General features: G+C 41.7%; 1 protein-coding gene across 5 annotated transcripts in view; it reads right to left on the reverse strand.

Moving 5' to 3' along the window:
* The window catches only part of pkp4 (plakophilin 4), a 92,406-nt gene that overhangs the window by 12,441 nt on the left and 58,778 nt on the right, over positions 1-21,187 (reverse strand). For 2 of the 5 annotated variants that reach the window (XM_085434109.1, XM_085434108.1), the window contains exons 5-12: positions 20,231-20,362; positions 19,613-19,806; positions 18,659-19,223; positions 17,068-17,094; positions 8,956-9,126; positions 6,361-6,571; positions 4,914-5,046; positions 3,158-3,371 (exon numbers count right to left, since the gene is read on the reverse strand). In XM_085434109.1, the coding sequence (XP_085290235.1) occupies positions 3,158-3,371; positions 4,914-5,046; positions 6,361-6,571; positions 8,956-9,126; positions 17,068-17,094; positions 18,659-19,223; positions 19,613-19,806; positions 20,231-20,362 (1,647 nt within the window). The remainder of the gene's footprint in view (positions 1-3,157; positions 3,372-4,913; positions 5,047-6,360; positions 6,572-8,955; positions 9,127-17,067; positions 17,095-18,658; positions 19,224-19,612; positions 19,807-20,230; positions 20,363-21,187) is intronic. The other 3 variants (XM_085434110.1, XM_085434111.1, XM_085434112.1) reach the window with 3 other exon arrangements.

The following is a 21,187-nucleotide window of genomic DNA, read 5'->3' on the forward strand; positions in this document are numbered from 1 at the left end:
ACAAAGCTGACTTTCATTAATCACTCATTTTTCACTCCAAGTGAGGCTAAACACTTTCGACAGGCGGAATGAAAGTGATCTTGATTGATTCCCCAAATGTGTCACTTCTCCCCGGAGACCATTTCTGTGTCTTCAACTACAGGTCGACACGTCATCGACTTTGCCTGGCGAAGCAATAACTGGGTCGTCTTTCAGTTCAGTTAGTATAAAGCTGCTGATCATCCAAAAAAAACCGGCTCAGTTTATTAACCTTTTAATTTTTGGAGTTAAAAAAAAAAGCTTCAGTACTGTCTGATCTCTAATGCTGCATCGACTAAATCAGCTCGGCTTGTACTTTTGAGGTTAGTGAGCATTTTTCATTTTTGCGCCCCGCACGCAGTGAAAGTCATGGATATATTTTCAGATGAAATTACCTTTATCATTTATCACTTGAAAAAAGGTTATTAATCTTCTCATTCTTTGTTCTCCAAGAACACAAACATAGCAAATCACACCAAGACTTGGCAACTAAAACTAGCTTTGTGGGTTAATGCCATTCAGCTTCTCTGTATGTACATTAGAAGTAGGTAATCTTTTACAAACATTTATTTTTTAAATTAAAAAAAAAAAAGCTCTTGTTTAAACAGTCATTTAATATTTCAAAGTCCAGAATATGCAAAAACAGTGTTTGGCATGTTGATTGCAATCAGTGTGGAGCAAAGTTTTGGAAGTAAAACCAAGATAAAACGTCAGAACAGGGCAATAACAGAGCGTGTGTGTGTGTGTGTGTGTGTGTGTGTGTGTGTGTGTGTGTGTGTGTGTGTGTGTATGTGTATTTGTTGTCCAGGTATTACTCATGTCTTAAGGGCCTAAATCTGTCATATAATGGGGACGTTTATTCCTTTTGGGGAAGAAGTCCTTATACAATAAATCATTACATTTCAACACAGTGACATGTTTAGATAAGTTTAGATTCAGGTTATGCTTAGTAGCAGATATTGTTTAAGGTTAAGGTTAAAGAAAGTCAGTAAAAGTGAAGCAAGTTAATGTAAAGTCCACTGGAGTCATGATGCACGACTGTGTGTATGTGCATGAATGGCAGTTTCAGGTGTTTCATCTACTGGTGCTAATAACAGAGCAGTGTGTTTGTCCTTTGGATCTGAAGAAGTGATTAAGAACAGAGCAATAACCACAACAGCTGTTGGAAGAGGAGGCAGGTAAAGGGATGAGATCAGGTTGTGAGTCTCCCCCAGCATGACCCATGACCTGAAGCAAGAGTGGCCTGTTCTTATAGCTAGCTCTAATGAAGCACAGATGACAATAGAAGCTCAAATAATCGAACTCCACTGGCAACGACACTAAAGAAGGTGTTCTAATTCAAATTCTAAATATCCCACAAAAGCTGCCTCATAAGGAGCTGTGGGTGAGTGAATAATGTCTGTCTTCTCCACTTTAAGCTATGGTGTGGGCTGTCTTTGTCATCCACCTGAAAGCTCTTTATGTGGGCGTTTCTCATCAGCTATAATTGTGCTGCTTTCCATTTCACTCTGAAGTCGAATGTTGGAGCTGGGAGTGACGCTGCAGTAGTAAAGTTGGAAAACTGAGGAAAAACAGCATTTGTTTTGCTCCTCAGCAAGGTGGAGCCATTCGTGCATTACTAGCAACACAGCACAGTGGTTGGGTTTTTTGCACTTTAAAAACACACAGCTGCAGCACATTTGCGTATGGCTCATTTAGTGAGTCACAAATACACAATAGTAATATTTCAGATTGTAAGTTTTACAATTTTACTGAAGATTACCTGCACTGTTGCCATCTTGGATAGTTAAATCAGAATTGATGGGGCTTCTCTGACTTTCTGAGTTGGAAGTCTGATTTGTTCCAATTGAATATTCAGACTTCAGATGGAACGCACCATTAACCAGGGTGATGCAACCCTGCTGACCTTTTCAAATTACTCTTGTTCCTAGGGTCTGCACTACCAATTACCCACATCAGGCTTTCTGTGGAAGAAAGGAAAGGAAAAGAACCTAAACAGAGATCGCACTAAAGGAGACGAATTGGAAATGCCTGCGCATCATCTGAAATGCAAGTGTGAAGAAAGACAATTTAGAGACTGTAGATTCCAATGTGAGAATGATTATTTTCTCCTTTTTAAGCAGAGTCAACAAACGCTCTACTAGAAAAGGAAGCTGAAGATTATCTTCTCGCAGACAATACAAAAGGGTTCATATTCAGGCTCGTATTGTTCACCCTCGGGGGACTGCTGGATTGTAACCTGAGGGCATGTTAGACCGGGGGTTTGGAGTCCAGCACAAACAGCTGACTCTGCCACCTGGGAGCCAAATGTCTTGGCTTGCTTATTTTTGTAGTGCTCCACCCTGATCCTAAACAACACGGATTTATACCCTATTTGCAGACCTCAAACAACACACAAATGCAGCTGAGTCGCACACAGGCCAACGCAGAGAGGGAGAGAGAGAGGATTATCAAGCCCACTGGCAGGAACGCTTGTTTTCTGACAGAGAAGGAGCTAAAACGGCAGCCTAAGTAATAAAAGAAAAAGCATGAATCCCACAGAAATGTGGTTTTATTTTGTTGCATATGTCATAAGCAGCAGTGACAGCAGTAGCAGCAACTTAAGGAAAAGCCTCTACACCTGAGTTATTACTACAATCATAATTTCAGAACAGACTATGGTAAGCCGTCTGCTTAATAGCTTATTCAAAGCATCTTTAAGCGCAGTAATCCACAGTTAACCATGACACGCAGCACTAAACAACCTCGAGCTTCTTCAGAGACCATGTCAGGATTCATAAGTTACAGCCCCACTGCAACTGTACTGTAATGATCTCTCATGTAATGCCCAGCAAGTCATTTATCAAATTCTGTAAAGTTGCTGTGTCTGATGCTGGATAATACCAGTGCTGAAATGACTTGTCAGTGAATCAGTTAGCCTGCGAGCTAAAAATAAAAAGCAAGTAATCGAAATTATTCACCGATCAGAAATGGCCCAGATGTGAAGATCTGACTAACTTCGAGGAATCTATTTGTGCGTGTGAATGAAGTGTAATTTGGATTCTTTTCAAGTTTAACAGAGAAGTGTGTGGATGAATGCCCTGACAGATTTTTTAAAGCATATAATTCCCCTTAGAGTTCCTGCATTCTCCACACTAACCTGTCACAAGCTCCCTCACTTCCGCATCCACAGTCTTTCTAAGGAGACGGAGCAGTGCTGGGATACCCCCGGCGTTCCTAACAGCGATCTTGTTGTCATCCATAGTTTTGCCATACACGAGGTTCCTCAGAGCGCCACAGGAGTTCCTCTGGACTTCAAGGACTTTGTGGTCTAGCAGGTCCACCAGGTGTTTGATTCCTCCCAGTCGACACACCTGGAGTCAGGATTTTCAGATGTGAAATGATTCTGACCACTAACAACATTTTTTAAAACTTTCCCTGTAAAACACGGGGACAAAAATCATGCATTTATTCAAGTGACAAGAGAATCTACGCACAGGGAATTTATTCATACCAAACAAATTATTTTGAAAAGAAATGCTAATATATGACCATGGAAAAAGCCTTAACCACAGGAGATGGTAGACTAAAAGAAAACTGGATTTACATTTCCTTCTGGAGAACAGAACAATGTGTACTCTGAAAAAAAGCTCCCTGCTTTTCGCTTTGTAATATGAATCAAGTTCTTCTGTCATACGGCATCCAAGAAAAACAGTATCTAAAAAATACTGTCTTCATAACTTATCTTAGTCTTTATATGTCAAAATCACCATTATGCTAATGTCTGAAAGGACAAATCCAGAGCAGATGCCTCTTTGGATTTATTTATTTTTCTAACTGTTGCTGTAAGCTGTGGATGTTTTTTCTTTAAATATACTTGCTTCTGATGTGCATGAGCAGTGTGATTGTGACTATGTGCACATTCTTGTGACTCTTTGGTAGCTCTAAACTTTTTCAGCTCGACGAGTTGAACTGACCAAATAATACATCTCCTAGTTACAAATAATTTCTTTTGTCTGTGTCAAAGTGACCACCTGACTGTCTGACCGCCTCACACTTCCAGACCTAAATTCCATTTTCACAGCTCCAGTCATCAGTTCTGCTTGTTAAGCGGACACTAGCTCAGAAAAGTAATTGTGAACCTCTTGGAACACGCATTAAAAAAAATACCTCTCTATAATCCACAAGCTCGTATGAGATAACCCACGCTGATAGGTTTTACCTTCTAGTAAAGTAGTAAAGTGTGACATATAAGATAGATCACAGCTGAAGGAGATGATTGTACAAAAACGACAGCAGTTGTATTTCGCAGTTTTTCAGACATAGAGACAACATTCAATATTCATGGAATAACTAGGTGTAGTCATTGCACCAGTAATAAAATGGCTGATTTGTGTATATCCTTTCGTCTGTGTGAGTTCTCTTCAGGTATTGCAGGTTCCTCCCACAGTCCAAAGACATGCAGTTAGTGGGGTTTCATTAACTGGTGATTCCAAATTGATCTTAAGTGTTATTATAAGCACGGATAGCTGCGTGTTTGCACGTGTTAGCTCAGCAACAGATTGGCAACCTGTCCAGGGTGTTCCCTGCCGCTCCCCTTAGGACAACTGGGATAGTTTCCAACCAATCTCAGTTGTCATAGAGCAGATGGATGGATGGATGATTTATACAGGCTAACTCAGAGCTCAAAGTTACTGCTATAGTCATACCACAAAATTGTAGTTAAAAAGCCAGTTTTCACTTTGACTGTCGCTGGCTTTGCTCTTCTCATCTGCCAGATATTAAGAGTTTTTGGTAAAGTATATGCACATCTCCAAAATCTGGCCCAATAAACTAACAAAAAAATTTGAATAACATAAGAAGTTGAAATAACTCACTGTAATAAGAGTGTAAGGGATTAGTGGTAGAACACCTACCTCATTCTTGACTCGATTATCACCAAAGCACAGGTGTTGCAGGTAGGCAGCTGCATTGGCCTGCACTGATGGGAAGTGGTGCTGCAGCATGTGAATCACCTCTGTTAGCTCTGGGTCACGCCACGCGAACTCTCTAAAAGTACACGTGGGGTGAAAAGGTATCAGCATGACGGCAGCGACTGGAAGAAGGTTGCCTCCTTAAAAACCACAGGCACCTTTTTCCTGAAAATGAATTCTTCAGCACCTGAGGACAGGCTGATAGAGCCAAGAAGTTACATTTGCAGGTCCAGTTAGGTCACACTTAGATTATTGGGTTTGTGCATGTAGCACATTAAAGAAAGAATAAAGGAATGCATTGTATCTAAACTTCTTTTTTAAGATACTAATAATGGATTTTTCAAACTTAAAATTAGACAAAATGATTTGTGATTGTAGACCTCTGCCAACCAGTCAATTTGTAGTTTATATCCATATTGGATCCAAGTTGCCTGAATTAGTGTTGCACAATAACAAAATACCAATAAGTACTTTAATCGACCGGCACTTCTGGTTCTGACTACTGAGGACAACAACATTTAACTGCACTCATGCTAATTATTATCCCTAATTCAGACTCTTCATTTAGAAATATACACCAACACTGACAGAGCCACTACTTCCCATATGAGGAAGATTGTGCATGAGTACATTATAATCTTGTGCATGCTCATCCGTTAATGTGAATGCACACAGGTCAAATTTTTGCCTCGCTGAAAGTGATACATGAATGTTAATAGATTCAACCTAGTGAAATTGCCTGTTAAGACATCTAGGGAAAAGTGGTTAATGGAAAAGAAGCAAAGAGTGAAAGGGGCTTAAGTTGTAAGAGAAATACCTTTGACACACTGACTGAATTATGCACACCACAATCCCAGGCTGCTAGAACTAAATTTGTGGCCTTTGAGCTAAACTAACAAGTCTTTCCTAGACAGGAGCAATGTTAAAATTAATTTTCTAGAGGAATTTTGACTCTGACGCCATTCCAGAATGGGCCGGTGTCACATAAAATAAGCATGGTGCACTCACTTTAAATACTTAGACAAGAGCATAAACAAGTGTAAACAAATTTCCCAATGAGCAGGGTCACTGCAAATGTCAATCCACTCTCTACGCTTGCACGACAAGAGCAGACACAGCACTTCAGCACATGTGAGAATCTTTTGTTAAGTGGCCAGGCATAGTTGAGCCAGCTTAACGGCCAGAGCTGTGTGTGCGTGTCTACCCAGGAGGTTCACTGTTTGAATAGTAAGAGGACACCGGTGTTGACCCAGCAGAACAGGACTGCCTTGTAAGCAAAAGTAGTCCCCCTGGATTACTGGTTTATGTTACACTACACTGGTTACTAACCACAGAATAGGTTTAGGGAAACAGAAGCATAGAAATAGAGTGAAATGTGTGCCGAGCTTACCTCGGATCCTTCTGAATGCTGTCTATGGAAGGAGAGCGGGCGGCACCATCATCCACGACAACAGCCTGGCGGGTGTAATTGGGATCGGAAGGCCGGTACTGTGCTGAGCGATAGGGATCAGCATAGGTGGCTGATGTGTTAAGAGTATAATTGTTTCTTTGGTAGGTCATGGCACTTCGCTGGCTAGACGACCTTTGCAGACTGCCCACACCTAAGGGATAAATCCAAATCATTCAGATTAAACACAAGACCAAAAACACAAAAACATCTTAGCAGCGTCTAGACGTCGTCAGCTAAACTTCCAGCTTTCCCCGCCATAGGCATACATCTTTAAACAAAGCTGGAAATACAGACATGCTGCTGTTCTGACAAGCTCAGCAAATTCTCAAATCTGGAACAGATTAATGATGAGGATAAAACACAGCTCCCATGGTAGCACAAAGCAGAACTCTTTTCCTTCAAAGACCTCTTTACTTCTTGTTGCTTTTACAAGCTTGTGTTAGCCAGAAGGATCCTGCTGGTTTTCAAAGAGGACAGGAGGACTCAACTTGCTTGGTGATCCACAAATCCTTTCTTCACCGCCTTCTTGCTCCTCTGAGACATCCTATGCTCGGGCTAAGTTTGCCAAACAAAGCAGACAGAATTTGGTAAACCAAGGCGCGCTCCAAAAGAAGGAGAAAAGAAGTCAGCCTGAGAGCACCTCCCTTCAGTCATCTTTCCTCTTTTCATTTGCACCGAATGGTATTATGACCTAGTTTTTTAACACAATGGGTCACAAACAGAACGGCATAAACAAGCTGCTTGGATTCAGCCCTCCTTCTCACCGGAGCCACGTGATATGAGGCAGCGTGACTGCTGCGCCGGTCAGATCTCTATCCTCCATCCAACAGAACTTGGCACGAGCGTGCTCAAACTCCCTCCTACCAGCAGCCAAGACGTCAACTGGTGGGGTTACTCCAAAAACACAATTTCGCGCATCACTGCACTTCTATGTTGGGCAGCAGCTCTACCGCGCAACGTGGTTATCTCCCAAAATGTAACCTTACACAGCCAAAGACATTGGAAGAGAAATTATAAACAACATACTGCAGCTTTGCAATTTTACAAGAACTATTTGGATTCCATTTCTCACCTTCTCAGAAAAAGATCGATACTTCCATTGCTCCTGCTTGCACAAAAAAGTACACTGCCTGCTTCCAGAAAAAGCCCCCAAAAATGCATGGAAAGCCAATAGGGGGAAATGGCCCATTGAAATTTCATTTCACAACATAACAAAGAAAACTGTGGGATCAAATTGGATTTTTCTAATGAGATAGCTCTCACAAAGCCCCCATATTGAACACCCCCTCCAGCTCTATCCCACTCGCCTTTTCTTAGTATAGCTGGAATAAACACATTACAGTGGCTTGTCTGTGGGGCTTCTTCATACCACCAATAGCATTTATTAGTGAACTTATCGGTCTAAGCAGATCTCCGGTGTGCCGAGGAGAAGCCTGAATGGAGTGCGCGTGCACGTCATGGGAATTAAACATGCGTATCCGAGGCAGGAGAGATGATGAGAGGAAAATACCAACATCAGGACAGCTGGAAGAGCACAGGCTGTGGATGTGGCTAACCAAGCTGTCCCCTTCATCCTTCTTCTCATTCTCAATGTGACACATGGGTAATGGACTCCTTTGTGGCAGGATGACATATCAGAACCTGCCCATTAACTCATGTCTCACCCATTTCTGTCTGACAGTGGAGGGAGGATGGAAATGGAGGCAGCGGAAGAGAGAACGAAAAGTAGAACTCAAGAAAGAAAAGCAAGAAAGAAAGACATAACATACTGTGCGCTAAAGGGCAGACAGAAAAATGTCCGACCCCCACATGGACAGCGATAGTCCTCCATGGGGGATATGGGAAAGAGTCAAAGACACCTGGATTAAATGGCAAAGACTTTGACACACTTAAAGTCAAAGAAACTACATAACAGGAAGAAGGCACTTCTGATGTGAGGATGTATAGAGTAAAAATTCTGTGCTCATCCTGACCTGGCTCTACCGCACGAAGATGCAGCACAAGCAAAGAAGATGGTAAATGGAGTTTCTAGTAGATTTGATCTGTCGCACACAAACACACTCAAGTCAAAAACTGTGTTGTTTGTAAGGTACTGCAGGGGTTCCCAGCTTCTATCTGTGCAACAATGTCACTGAGTGGCAGGGGACGCGTAGCATCAAGAAAAACATTACCTCGGTATACGATGTCCTCTGCCTCCTCTCTCAAGCTTTCTCTTTTTAACCCATCTCTGCTGGCTAGATTCATCTGCAACCAGCTGCATACATACAGTTGTGCCACCTCAACTTACTGACAGGAAAAGCATTTTCTGACTTTTAAAAAATGTTCCCCATGGCTCCACAGCAAGTATTTCATAGCAGTTGTGAGCGTAGGTGATGCTTTGCACTTTTGTTGACACTAAACTCAGGTTCTTCCAACAATCTGGCAGCAAAATTCTTACTTGTGAGAGGGAAACGCATAATTTTAGTATCATAGGGAGACTGTTACTAACTATTATTAGTAACAATGTCCAAAAGTTAATAATAATGTGGGGCCAACCTGATGTGCTCCTGTAGAGCGTGCTCTGGTGGGTGTGGCTGGGACTGCGATACAACGGGCCCTTGTACGTCCGATCCTCATAGATTGGTGCGATGTGGCGGTCTGGGGAGATGGTTGACCTTAAGTCCGGGGCCAGCTGGCTGTGCTGACTGGCGTAAGAGCTCCGTATTCCTGCAAATGAATATAAATGGGAAGAATTTAGTGTCTGTGTCTTTTCAAAATATTATAGACCAAGACAGCGACTTTCAGGGCATGTTTTCATGATTCTTACAGGATAACTGTATCAGCGTGTTAAAAACATCAGTGGAAAACATGGTGGCTGCAAAAAGAAACAGCAAGAGTGCTTGGATCCCCCCAAACTACGGTATTTAGGTCACTTAAGTCACCTGATACTTGGTAGACTTAGATAATCAATCTCAGAAAACAACATCTCTTCTTTTGTTGTCAAACTTAATGTCATTGTTGTGTGCGGTTCACTGATTTACAAAAGGGACACTGCATCGCTTTACAGCAATAATGCAGTTTTGACAAAAACAAAAGCAGACATGATGTTCACAGGATCCTATCTTATGTATCAGGTTAAATCAATTTTCAAACTTGATCAAAATGAATAGAAAGCACTGCACATGCTGAAGAAATAATTCAATTCACAGAAATATGACTGTCAGTAAAGTATGAAAAATGAAACAAAAACACAAAACAAAACATGAGTTGGGGAAAACCCCACATCTGCTTCTTTTTGTGAACAGGAACTAGGCACAAGCAAATGCTAAATATTGGTTGAAATGACTAAAATGAGTCACTGAAGTGAACTGAGCAGATACCGAAGTGACACTGCAAACCAATCAGTCCATTAACAACAGAGTGTTTCACATAACAAACAAACGCTATAATCAGCAAAAAGCTCTCCTGACGGGGGTGAGAAAAGGAAACCATTGTCTAATTAAAAATCCCTTTCACAAAGGTCACTTTAACAGGATATGCAGGCATAGTCGAGCATCAATTTCTGTCTGACTCAGACTCGGGTCAGATGTAAAACAACAAGAGCAGAATGAGGAAACATCACACTGCTCTGGGTCTTTCCATATAAAGGGAAGCAAGGCTATTATGTCTCACTCTACCAACCTCGGAATGCCTAAACTTCCAACAAAAACAAACGTGAGCGAGGTTGTGCAGTCATGGCCAACAATCTGACAAACTGACATTGTGTCACATGGTAGGCAGGTGAAATCGCACACTTGCACACTCTGTCACTTGTAAGGTTTTACCTATCAGGACATAATCAGTCCTTGACCAGGTCTTAAAAAACAATAGCAAGTTAGACAAGTTAGCCAGTGCCATGATTAATATAAATGATGCCAAAATGCAGAAGCAATGTGTGGAAAACTAAAAGCATCCCATTAGTCAGCAGCTATGGATGAATTTTGGCCCACTCTTCTTTCCAGCTCTCTTACGGTCCAGCCACAGTGTCTTACTCAGGCTGAGGTATCTGTTGGACAAATGGCCTCACATTTGTTTCTAGAACACGTTGAAACTTTGAGTTGACCATGAACTCCTCAAAGACTGCAAAGCACACAGATCCTGCAGCTGCAAAACAAACCCAAACCATCAGCATCCACCCCCGTGCTTCACTGTTGGTGCAAGATGTTTGTGGTAATGTTTTGTTTGGGTTTTTTTGCTAAATGTGGTGCCATGCATTATGGCCAACCATCTTGTCTTGTGGTTTGTTTAGCTGCAACTTTGAAAAGCTAAGCTGTGCTGCCGTGTTCTTTTTAAAGAGAAAAGCAACCCATACTTGTTTTATGCAGAGGTTTTTCTTTTTTAAATTGTACTTTACTAATTGTGCACAGTTTCAGGTAGTTAAAAGTCTGAGATGTACTTCTTGGGTTATTTTGCAGTTTCTCCAAGCATTACAAAATGTGACCTTGGGTTGAATTTTCTGGGACGCCCACTCCTGGAAAGATTGGCCGCCGTCTTGAATGTTTTCCACTCGTGATTAACCTTTTTCAATGTAGACTTCAAATTGTTTGCTGAGAGTTATGGGCAGCATCAATTGCCCCTTTAAGATCACTGCTAATGTATTCCCTACTTGGCTATGTGTTAACACACACCTGAGAGCTCCAGCCAACAAAGTGACAAAACCTGAAATTTTACAGAGGTACTCACACTTCTGATGCTCAATCGAGAACATATGATTAGCAGCACTGCTACTGCCTCTACTGGCTACTATGTACCTACCTATGGAAGTAATAAGAGACATAAGAACACTTGATTTGTTAAATCGATGTGTAATATGCCATGTTTTGTAGTTCATTGGAGGTTATATTAAGCTGGTTTTAGGAATTTCATTTTTATTATGTCCCAGTGTGTAAAAAGAACACGACACGTGTTGTCATCTTTCTTTTTGCCATGACTGGATGAGAGTATATAAAAGAAAAATCATTAAAAAAAAAGGCCTTTGTAATACCTTAATATGTAACCACAAACAAGTTAAAACTTGACATGTTGACATTTTCTCAAGGAACATAAGAATATGATTAAAGCGTTCCTAGTTATGTTTTAAAGAGACGATGAGACGTCAACAAAAGTTGCTGTGGTTATAATGTTATGACGCAACTTTGGAAGAGTAACTTTTGGCTCCAATATAATGTGCATGGCAACATATACACCTGCACCATCTGTTCTCACTCTATACCAACTCAAACTTGAAAAAGCAAATTCATTTCCCTGCTCCCCAAAACACAGAATGGTTAACTGAAACAATCGATAGGAGAGGGTAGTTCATTTGAGTAGAATTTGTACTGAAGAAGGAAAAGAAAATGGATGAAAAATCTGATTAAAAAGGGGGCCCTGTTAATTTAAACAGGAGGGGGTAATGGGCTGCAAAATTTCTATCAAAATAACCAAGGGCTAGTGTCTGAAAATGGACCACAATTATAGCATGTCTCAGCCAATCATCCCCTAATCAAGTTAAACTCAGAGCTGAGCTATTCTGCTGTGACATAACAAGAAGCAGAATAATAGTCGTGATTTTACCGTCGCATTTTGAAGATCGCAAAAAAAGGTTACGAGTCCAAACTTTATTTTTATTTTACAGACCAATTAAAAATAAACTGGTACGATGAACTGTAGAGGACAGCGTGGACATAAAGGCGTTTGCTCCTCTTTAATCTCCATTCTCATCAAACAAACCTAAACAAACACCATTTAAGTAATGTTTGTTTTAAACCTCACATCACTGAAGCTCACTAAGCCGTGAACCCCAGTGGGCCAGTATACAGTTGGCAACTTACTGCTTATTGCACATTTCACAAGCCCCCAAACGTCACTTGGGTCCTCTCCAACTGCATGAGCTCAGGCACAGACTGCTGCTAAACACGAGCTCTGCCATGCAGAACCAGCTAAATGAGGGAGTATTGTCACAATTTGAGACTGAGGACATTAATAAATAAACATATTTGCCTCATTTGTGAGCAGAGAGACTCTGGAGGCAAGACGAGTACAAATTTCAGATGTAGATGGTAGACTACTGAGGCTGACCTCTGAAACACAGAGCCTTTACATGCACTGAGGCAAGCATAGGATGAGGCATTGGGCAGCTGGTTAGGGGACCCTGGTAACCTCAATCTGAATAAACATGCAGAGAATCAACTAACTAGCTTAATGGTGTAGTTTTATTGAAATAATGGTTGCAGTCCAAGTTACTAGCTGATATTAGCAGAAGTTGTAAAACAAAACAAAAAAAAACAGATTTAAAAAAAGGATTTTCCTTACCGGTATTTTCAGTCATACATGTGCAGTTAGAGTGGTCTATGCTTAAAATGTCCAAAGTTTTAAATAACAAGATATATGAAAATAATCCTTGTGAACCGAAAGCTTAGGCTTCAGCCTGCTCTAAAGGCTCAGCTTAAGAGAATTTCTCCAACTCTTGAATATCTTTGAGATCACAGACATGGGATGTAATTAATACGGTTATCTCAGCCACACAGTTTTATACCCGTGAGCACAGCAGGTGGTTTGCCTTCTGTTTATAAGGGTCAACCAATAAGAAGAAAGTTGGCTTGAAGGAAAGGACAAAAAAAAAAAAAACTTGTTTCAGACAATGGATTAACTGGGGTGGGAGGGTGGGCGGCACTAAAGCCCAGTATTAGATAGATACAGATTTGTGTTTAAACCATGTATTAGGGCTGTTTGATATAACGATATATCGGATGACGATATAAAAATGTCTACCGTTTCATTTTACGCTATCGTTTGTTTCGTGGTGTCGTAAAATAAACTGTTTACGGCAATATTTTTTCATCGTTTTGATGGTCACTGTAGTGGTTATATTAATTTCTTAAAGTTCTCTCTTTCTCTTATATTTTATATAACCACACTACAGACGGACAAGAGCCTGTTTTTATGTGTTATGGTTAGCAACAACAACGTTAACAGAATCGCGTGTCCGCTTGTTTATGTTCCACATAAACCTTTCACAATAAAGCTCAAGATCCTGTTGACTTTTCAAAATAAACTGAATCACGTGAAAGAGCAGATTATTTACGGATGAGAAGCAAAAAAGAGCCGCAGGGTGCTAATAAATAGACCTTAGACTCAAACGTTAGAACAGGCTTTTCCCCGCAGCACGCCGTGTAATAAATACAAAGAAAACGGCGGCCTTTACAACTTATGTCTAAAAATGTATAGTTTCATGCATCGGTTAAAACACTCGACTCCAGCTACATGACGCGCAGCTGGAAACACTTCACGCAAGTCGAGCTGCCCGAGATTCACTGAATTTACAGAAAATGTTACATTTTTGTGATTTATATCGTTATCGGACGATAGAATTCTTATATCGGGATATGAGATTTTGGTCATATCGCACAGCCCTACCGCCTATCATACAGAACCCAGAAACTAAAATACAGAGCTGGAATTGAGCAGAATAACTCCGCTTTAAGGTCAACGTATCACCAGGCTCAGTGGGCAGGTCTTTTCCCCTAATGAATCAAATAAACACACAAATACAGATTAAATTCTATCAAAGTCTAAATTGCAAGTAAATGAGCATTTCCTGCCAAAATATCAGTCTGACCTTGACCTGAAAGCTGGAGAAAAAATGGTGTCCTAGCTTCTAAGTGCTCTCTGACAGCAAGAGCATTTTATGGAAGAGATCACAACAAGTGCAATCCATTTTGGGTAAAACAGTGTTGACAAAGCACCCAGTTTTTTGTCAAGGTTATGACAGATTTTAAAACATTTACTCTAAATTAAATTTAGAGACTGGCTTTTTAGCCATTGCATAGTAATAAATTAAATGATGGCGAGTGCTGCAAACGTCCTTGAATTATGGAAAGGTTTAAACAAGGCTGTGGACTTCATTTATATATTGAAGATTTGATTGTTTTTGACTGATTTTCCCTCACTAATGAAAGTATTTTTTTTGACAACTTCAAAGTGTTGTCAAGTAAAGAGGGTTGAAATAAGGCAAAACTAAAATATATCATAACCTACAAAAGCTTGTCTGTTTTGTTTATGTGTGTTTCCTATAAAAAAAAAAAAGTTAACCCCCTAAAACCTAAAGAAACGCCCAAGCTCTGACTCTCCACTCCATAGCCATATAAACAAAGACATAAACTAAGGTTGGAAGGAAGTAGTAAAACAGAGTAAAGAAGTGCACTGTGTGCACTCAATAGTGCAGGCAGCCTTTCACGCCATAGCTGTGCGCACAATAACCACTAGCAGCAGCTTGGCAGGAAATCAGTTCAGCTTCTCTTGTTCAAAGGTTTGGAGAGGGTAGGAGATGGAGAGAGAAGAGGTGGTGGGAAGACATAAGGAAAGGCGGGAAAAGAAAGTAGCCGAGAGTATAGGAGGGGATGCGAACGAGAGGATGAATGAAAAGAGGGTTAATGAGGTTGTCTAGGACCACCAGAGACCTCTCATTCCATGTAAAGCCTAGCCACATAAACAGAGCTTTTGGCACAGCTGTGACCGAGTGAGTGGGAGAGAATCTCCCAGGCACAGGAACCTTCATGCATATCTCTGCCTCTCAGCAGCCTGACTCCTGAAAGTAGCAACATTCAAACAACCTTAGCAGAGACTAATCTGTCCCCCGATAGAAGGGCTGCAGTCACTTCTAAAGGCATCTGCAAATTGTCAGGGAGAAATAACATACTGCTGTCTATTGAGGATGAATGGCCCACATTCCTGCTGCGTTATAGTCATTTAATTCTCCCCCTCAGTCCTCTCACCGTGGCTTTAACAGATTACACTTGGCAGAGGCTGGATAAAGGGTGGTGGCTGCTTGGCGCGTGCTTTCCCTGGAGAAACAAACACTTAAATGGATGCAGCTGAATGTATCCTTCAAGAAAAATACATTTCAAGAACCCTCTCTAAACAAACGGAACTCCTCAAAGAAAACTGGGATGATTATCAGAAAATCATTACGCATGAAAGTTCCTAAAGGGGTAAAAATTCGATTGCACCACAGCTAAAACTACCCCGGTAGCCTGGATGGCGAAATGAAAATGCAGACATTGAGATGTGCTATTTTCCCCCCTTTCTCTTCTTTCCTCTCTGAAAGGGACATGGAGCGTAATGAGCACATTATTAGGGACAATTTATCTTCATTTTCCATTTTTCAGCAGCAGAGGGAAGCTCTGACATCATGCCAGTGACAGCGCAGGGAGGGGAGCCAGGTGGATGAGTAGTCGGAAGAGTAGAGGGAGGCGAAAGGGCACAAATGAAGCACAAAAAGGTGGACAGAAGTGTGATGAAAAGGCAGCAGAGAGAACCAAAAAGTGTGTGATGAACCAAGAAAAAGGTGAGGAGGAGGGGGAGGAAAAACACTTTCTGATAGATATTGACAGAAAACCACCAAGAGCTACAACATCAAGTTCAGGCTGCTGGATGGTGTTTGCCAAATGCTTGCAATTGAGTCTGATTGTGTGATCGTCCCATTTCCTTCTACTATGGCTCATCGGACACTTGTGAAAAATTACTGCAAAGTGCAGATGATGCGTTTGTGACAAAAAGGAAGACTGTAAGGGGGAGGACAAAGAAGGTGACAAAGAAATGAAGGAAAGCAGAAGGAACAGAAAGCTCGGTTCGTTGGCCAGATTTATACTCCCTTGACGACACACACACACACACACACACACACACACACACACACACACACCTGTGGACACTGAGGAGTGAAGTTGTTCTACTATTACTGTTACACTACTCAGGAGGCTGACAACCCTTTGGCTCTGCTGGAGACATCATCAGTCAAAGTAGCAACATCTGTGTTTGTGTGTGCAGTGAGTCTGGGTAATAAAAAAACAATCTCACTTTAAGAACACTTCCATAGTAACAATGATAAGCTCTGAACTACTACTAAGTCAGGCTAGTGTAATAAATAAATACAAATGCATGTGGAAAGGCCTGTGATGTTTAATAAAAGGCTGGAAAAACAACAAATTCACCCAAAATTAAAACATTTAAAGACAGTTCCATCCCACTGAGGAAAGAAGCAGCATGCAGTCACGAGAAACAGCTAGCAGCAAGGCCAAGACTGACCTTTCATTACACTTCCACAGTTAACACCCAGCTGCCATCATTAACTTCTGCCTTTTTGGTTATTATCCCATGTGATTCAGCTCGAACAGATGCAAAGGCAATTTCGCTCAATTAAAAATTATTTTGCCAGTTAATTTTTATCATAAATATCTGGTTGATGCGCTACAAGCAAAATGAATAAAAATACGTTTTATTACGCAGCTGAACCTTTTCATCTTAAAGGACTGCGTGTTCCTTCAGAAATTTAAAGCAATACTAATCTTTCAGAGTTTGCAGAATTTACCTGAAGCGCGAGTATTTCCCTTAAAATTTTACAAGGATAGCTAATACATTACATCAAAATTTAAAGTAAAGATATTTAGCAGCATGTTCCCAGTGATCTTGCTACAATGCACGTGTGTTTATTAGACGTTAAAAATGGCAACTGGTCGTACATGAGCGTTAGACATAAATAAAATAAATAAGATCAAGTCGTGCACACACACACACAGCACCTTTATGTAAACAGAACAGATGATGAGCTGAAGTAACACAACCACCAAAACAAAACAAAACTAAATTCACCTTGTACGTCACCATCAACGAGGGCATCTGAGAAAATCCCAAAGCAGCATCAAGTCAAGAGGAAATAAGTGTCAGTTAACCTCAAAGTAACACTACACTGATTTTCTGAGTAACGTGTTATTTTATCACGTGGAGGCAAAACCAAAAGCGGAGCAGTGTTTCATCAGTTTGAAATTCCCACTGAATAATCATGGTTATCTGTAGTTGTCATTATTTGTCTAGACTATGATCTAATGTCCTGGAGATTCTACAGAAAACGGGAGCAGAAAATGAAAGGCTGCAGGCTGATCTCCGTCCATCAATTCTTGTTGCCGTGTGGAAAACACCGGGACAAGATACGTGTGTTTAGCAAGCAAACACTAGTCAGCTCTTGTTTTTGCCTCATTTGCTCAGGATTCTCTTAAGAATGACAAACTAGTTTGCACAGGCATGCTTTCCAATTAATTATCTTCCTGATCTCTGGCATACTTCTCTCACACACACAAAGCCACCCCCTTTCCTGCCTCAGTGATTGCCCACAATATAGCCTAGATAATGCACTCATCAGAACAATGGATTTGAAGGAATGCCATCACGTTTTGTGGAATCATTTTCTTCACTTTCTGTTATTTCCACTACGGGGGCACCTTGTGTTTATGATTAAATGCTCTGTCAGTTATTTAACCACAAAACAAAATGTTTTTTCCCCTGTATGAATGCCACACATGCGTAATATCAAGCAGTAGCCTTGATTCTCACATAAAGCAAAACTAAAGGCAGCTGAAAATCATGGTTTCTGTGGCGTTCGGTAGTTAACCCTCTCGCCTCAGTCACACTAGTTACAAATCTGAAATTTCGTCAAAGCAACCATTTCAAAAGCAATCGGATCAAAGTTGTTGCATGCAGTCGTAATAACCGTGCCAACCACTGTTTTCTTTTGTGTGACTGTAGCATAAGTGAATTGCGCTTGTGCAAGGTTACACCTCTTTTAGGTGTGGTAACTGAAGCAACTGATTTATTTGAAACCAGAAAAGGCAAGTGAAGCTGCCTGGAAATAATTTAAACTTAGTTCTTCCTCTGACACAATAGTTTAAAGGCAGACTATCAAATAATAATAATATGGTTTCTATCAGAATGTAATCAGTAAAGCAGATGTGTGATCTGCACAAGCTGTTTAATACTAAAGTATTTTTGCTTGAGTGCACTCAATTAGCAAAAAAGCTAATGAATACCGATTCCTAGACTTGGTTTCTTAGTCTACATTTGCCAATATTTGTCTTCGAGCAGGAACTATGTTTTGGTGACACTCCAGGGCAAGCACTGACCTCGCATTCACTCTTTGCTTTCAGCTTGAGTAAATGAAACAAAAGAGTCAGAAACATGCCTGAGAAATAATTATACAAGAGTGCATCCCTGTCTGCACAAAGCAAACATAACTGTATCGTTTAACATGCCAAGAAAGGAGGAACAAAACACTTTAACTTATTTTAGCAGACTTGATATTAAAGCGTCAGTAATTTTATGCTGAGACTTTCAAAAGAAGATATATAAAATACTGATGCACCGTACAGAGCAAGTATGTGTGTGCGTATGTGTGTGTGCAGCGGAGCACCTGCGAGGCTGTCAGGTCGCGTCATTCTCTCGTAAATGTCGTAACTTTGGGGTCCGTAGGGGTCAGTGTTGTGGAGCAGGGAGCGGGGCAGAGTGGAGCTGTAGTGCTGGGGCACGGCAGTCATACTAGCCCTGACTGGAGACGAAGTGTGAGTAGGCTGTTTAGTCAGCGGAGGGTTGACGTTGTCGACCATCGTCAGAGGTGAGCCCATGCGGCCCGAGGGTGACCCTGCTGAGGCCTGGTAGGGTGAGGTGGTGCGGCTAGATCGAGAGTTTGTGGAGCCCATGCGACGCAGTGCAGCGGGGGAGTTTTTCTGAGCGTTGTAGGGTGAGCCACTGCTACCGCCACCCGTAGTACTGGTTCGCTGGGCAGAGGGCAATGTTGTAGAATAGATGGCGGACAGGGGTTTGGGTTCTGTAACAATGGGGGAGCCGTAGGCACTGCCAACTGAGGTACGCAGGGAACCACGGGAGGGGGACATACTGCTCGCGTAGGCTGGCGAGTGAGAGCGAGAAGGCACTGAGCTGACCCTTCGCATAGCTCGGCCAGGCACTGCTGTTGTGACCTGCAAGCAAGAGAAAAAAAATAAAAAGGCTCTGTGGTTTAGTTTACATTCAGGAGGAGCTATAAAATGATGTACTGTAATAATAATGACATGCTGCATAAAACAACATTGCATAAAACAATTCATTACAGGGCATGACTTTACTCTGAGACATATTTATTTTCCTTGTGCTCCCCTCCTCTGTTGTGTGACGGCGCCATTTGGTTTCTCAGCATTCTCTATACACGAAGCTGTAAGAAGCGTGATTAGGTTGTGGTGCTCGATCCCTCTGTGCATTAAAGCCATAAATCACTAACAAACTCAACAGCAATTCTGGAGCAATTAAACTTCACGACCCTTTGAACAAGACGCATGATGAGATAAATCTTGACTTAAACAACCGTCAGTACCTGGGCTGAAGCCTGTCCCTCAGCCCTGGCATTCCTCATCAGTGTGCCAGTGCCAGCACCGGGGAAGGAATGCTGCACCCTTAGTTCAGCCTTGCCCAGGTTCTGGCTGCTGAGGTAGCTGCTGCTGGCATCCTGGTAACCACTGTCCGAGTACGAGTTCATCTGAGCTGAGTTACACGAATTCCCTCCAGATCCTGAGAGATAATGAGAGAAAAACGACAGACGAGAATGAAATGCTGGGGGAGAGTATGGAGAGCGGTTAGAGGCACAGGGACACATCATAAAGGGTTTCATAACAGATGTGACCTTTACTTAGGATAGCCTTACTAATGACAAATGGCACAGCAGGGGGGGTGGGTAACAGTTTTGTCAAGCTATTACTCAGTGTGCCATGGTAAATATCCAGCCTTTTATACCTTATGCTTATACTGATAACAGTTTATCCTGAAGAATATAACGGTGAAAGACAAAAAATAAAAATAAAGAGTGTAATCATAAGGTATAAAATTAAAGAAAATTGTTTTCAAAACTGGCATCAGTGTAGTGGAACAACGCTGAGGCAAGAGAAAGCGAGCAGAAGAGAGGGCTGCAGAATGTAGAGAGAAGGCAACAACAGACCCTCACTTTCATGAAGGGAGGACTGCTCCGGGGAGTACAGAGACACCTGCTCTGACTCCGTCCTGATGTGGTACCTCGGGGACTGGGAGCTGTCAGTCACCCGAGACTTTGTGTCCCCCAAGGCACAGGCATCTGAGAAGACACGGCAGAGCAGAAAGTCAGGCAGAGAGGTGGAGCTTCAGGTCTGAAATAATCTCACAGTTTTCGGTCTTTGGGACTGAGAGTTTACAATAGTCGTTAAAGCAGTCGATATTTTATGGAACTGAAAGCAAACAATAAGACGGTCATTTCAGCAACATTAGTTTCACACTTGTATACAGTTGGAGTCATTAAATTTTACTACCATACTAATTTGGGAAGTCAAAATTGGGCGGCATGTCACTTCAATTGTGTATACAGCCATGCTCTAAATCGTTTCACAGCTCTAACATTTCCCTGCATCCCCTCTCGCGTCACGCACAGCAACAACGAGCGAGGCAAACAGAAGCCGAAATTAGCTGTCTAATGTCTCTGTGCACAATGTTTCTCCACAGTCACAATCTAGTTAAGCGTGACCAGAGTCAATGGATTCCTCTGCAATCACTAGAACAATTGGCAGTGAATGAAGGGAAGGAAGAAGACAAACATTGGTGGTCTGAATTTGTCAGATCCTGCTCGGTTCGCTAGCGTGTGAATGAAAGCTGAATCCTGTGACTGAGCCGCCTTGTTGTCAAAACTGACCTGTTGAATAAATGTGTTGACATGTAGGCTTTGTGCATTTGACAACCTGGCATCTTGCACTCCCACTTTTGGAGGACTAAAGGTGCTTGGCTATTTACTGAAGGGATTGAGTCAAAGCAGATCAAAGCAGATCTGGGGTCAGACTGTCAGAAAGCACAGTGGGGGTGGCCTGTTGTGAGAGAGGCATCCCCCATGTGGCTTCAGAGAGTCCAGTCTACAACAAACTCTGTGTCAACT

This window comes from Copadichromis virginalis, linkage group LG16 (genome assembly GCF_057382275.1).
Source record: "Copadichromis virginalis isolate Kocher_CV1m ecotype Utaka linkage group LG16, C_Virginalis_male_GT1.1, whole genome shotgun sequence".
Classification (NCBI taxonomy): domain Eukaryota; kingdom Metazoa; phylum Chordata; class Actinopteri; order Cichliformes; family Cichlidae; genus Copadichromis; species Copadichromis virginalis.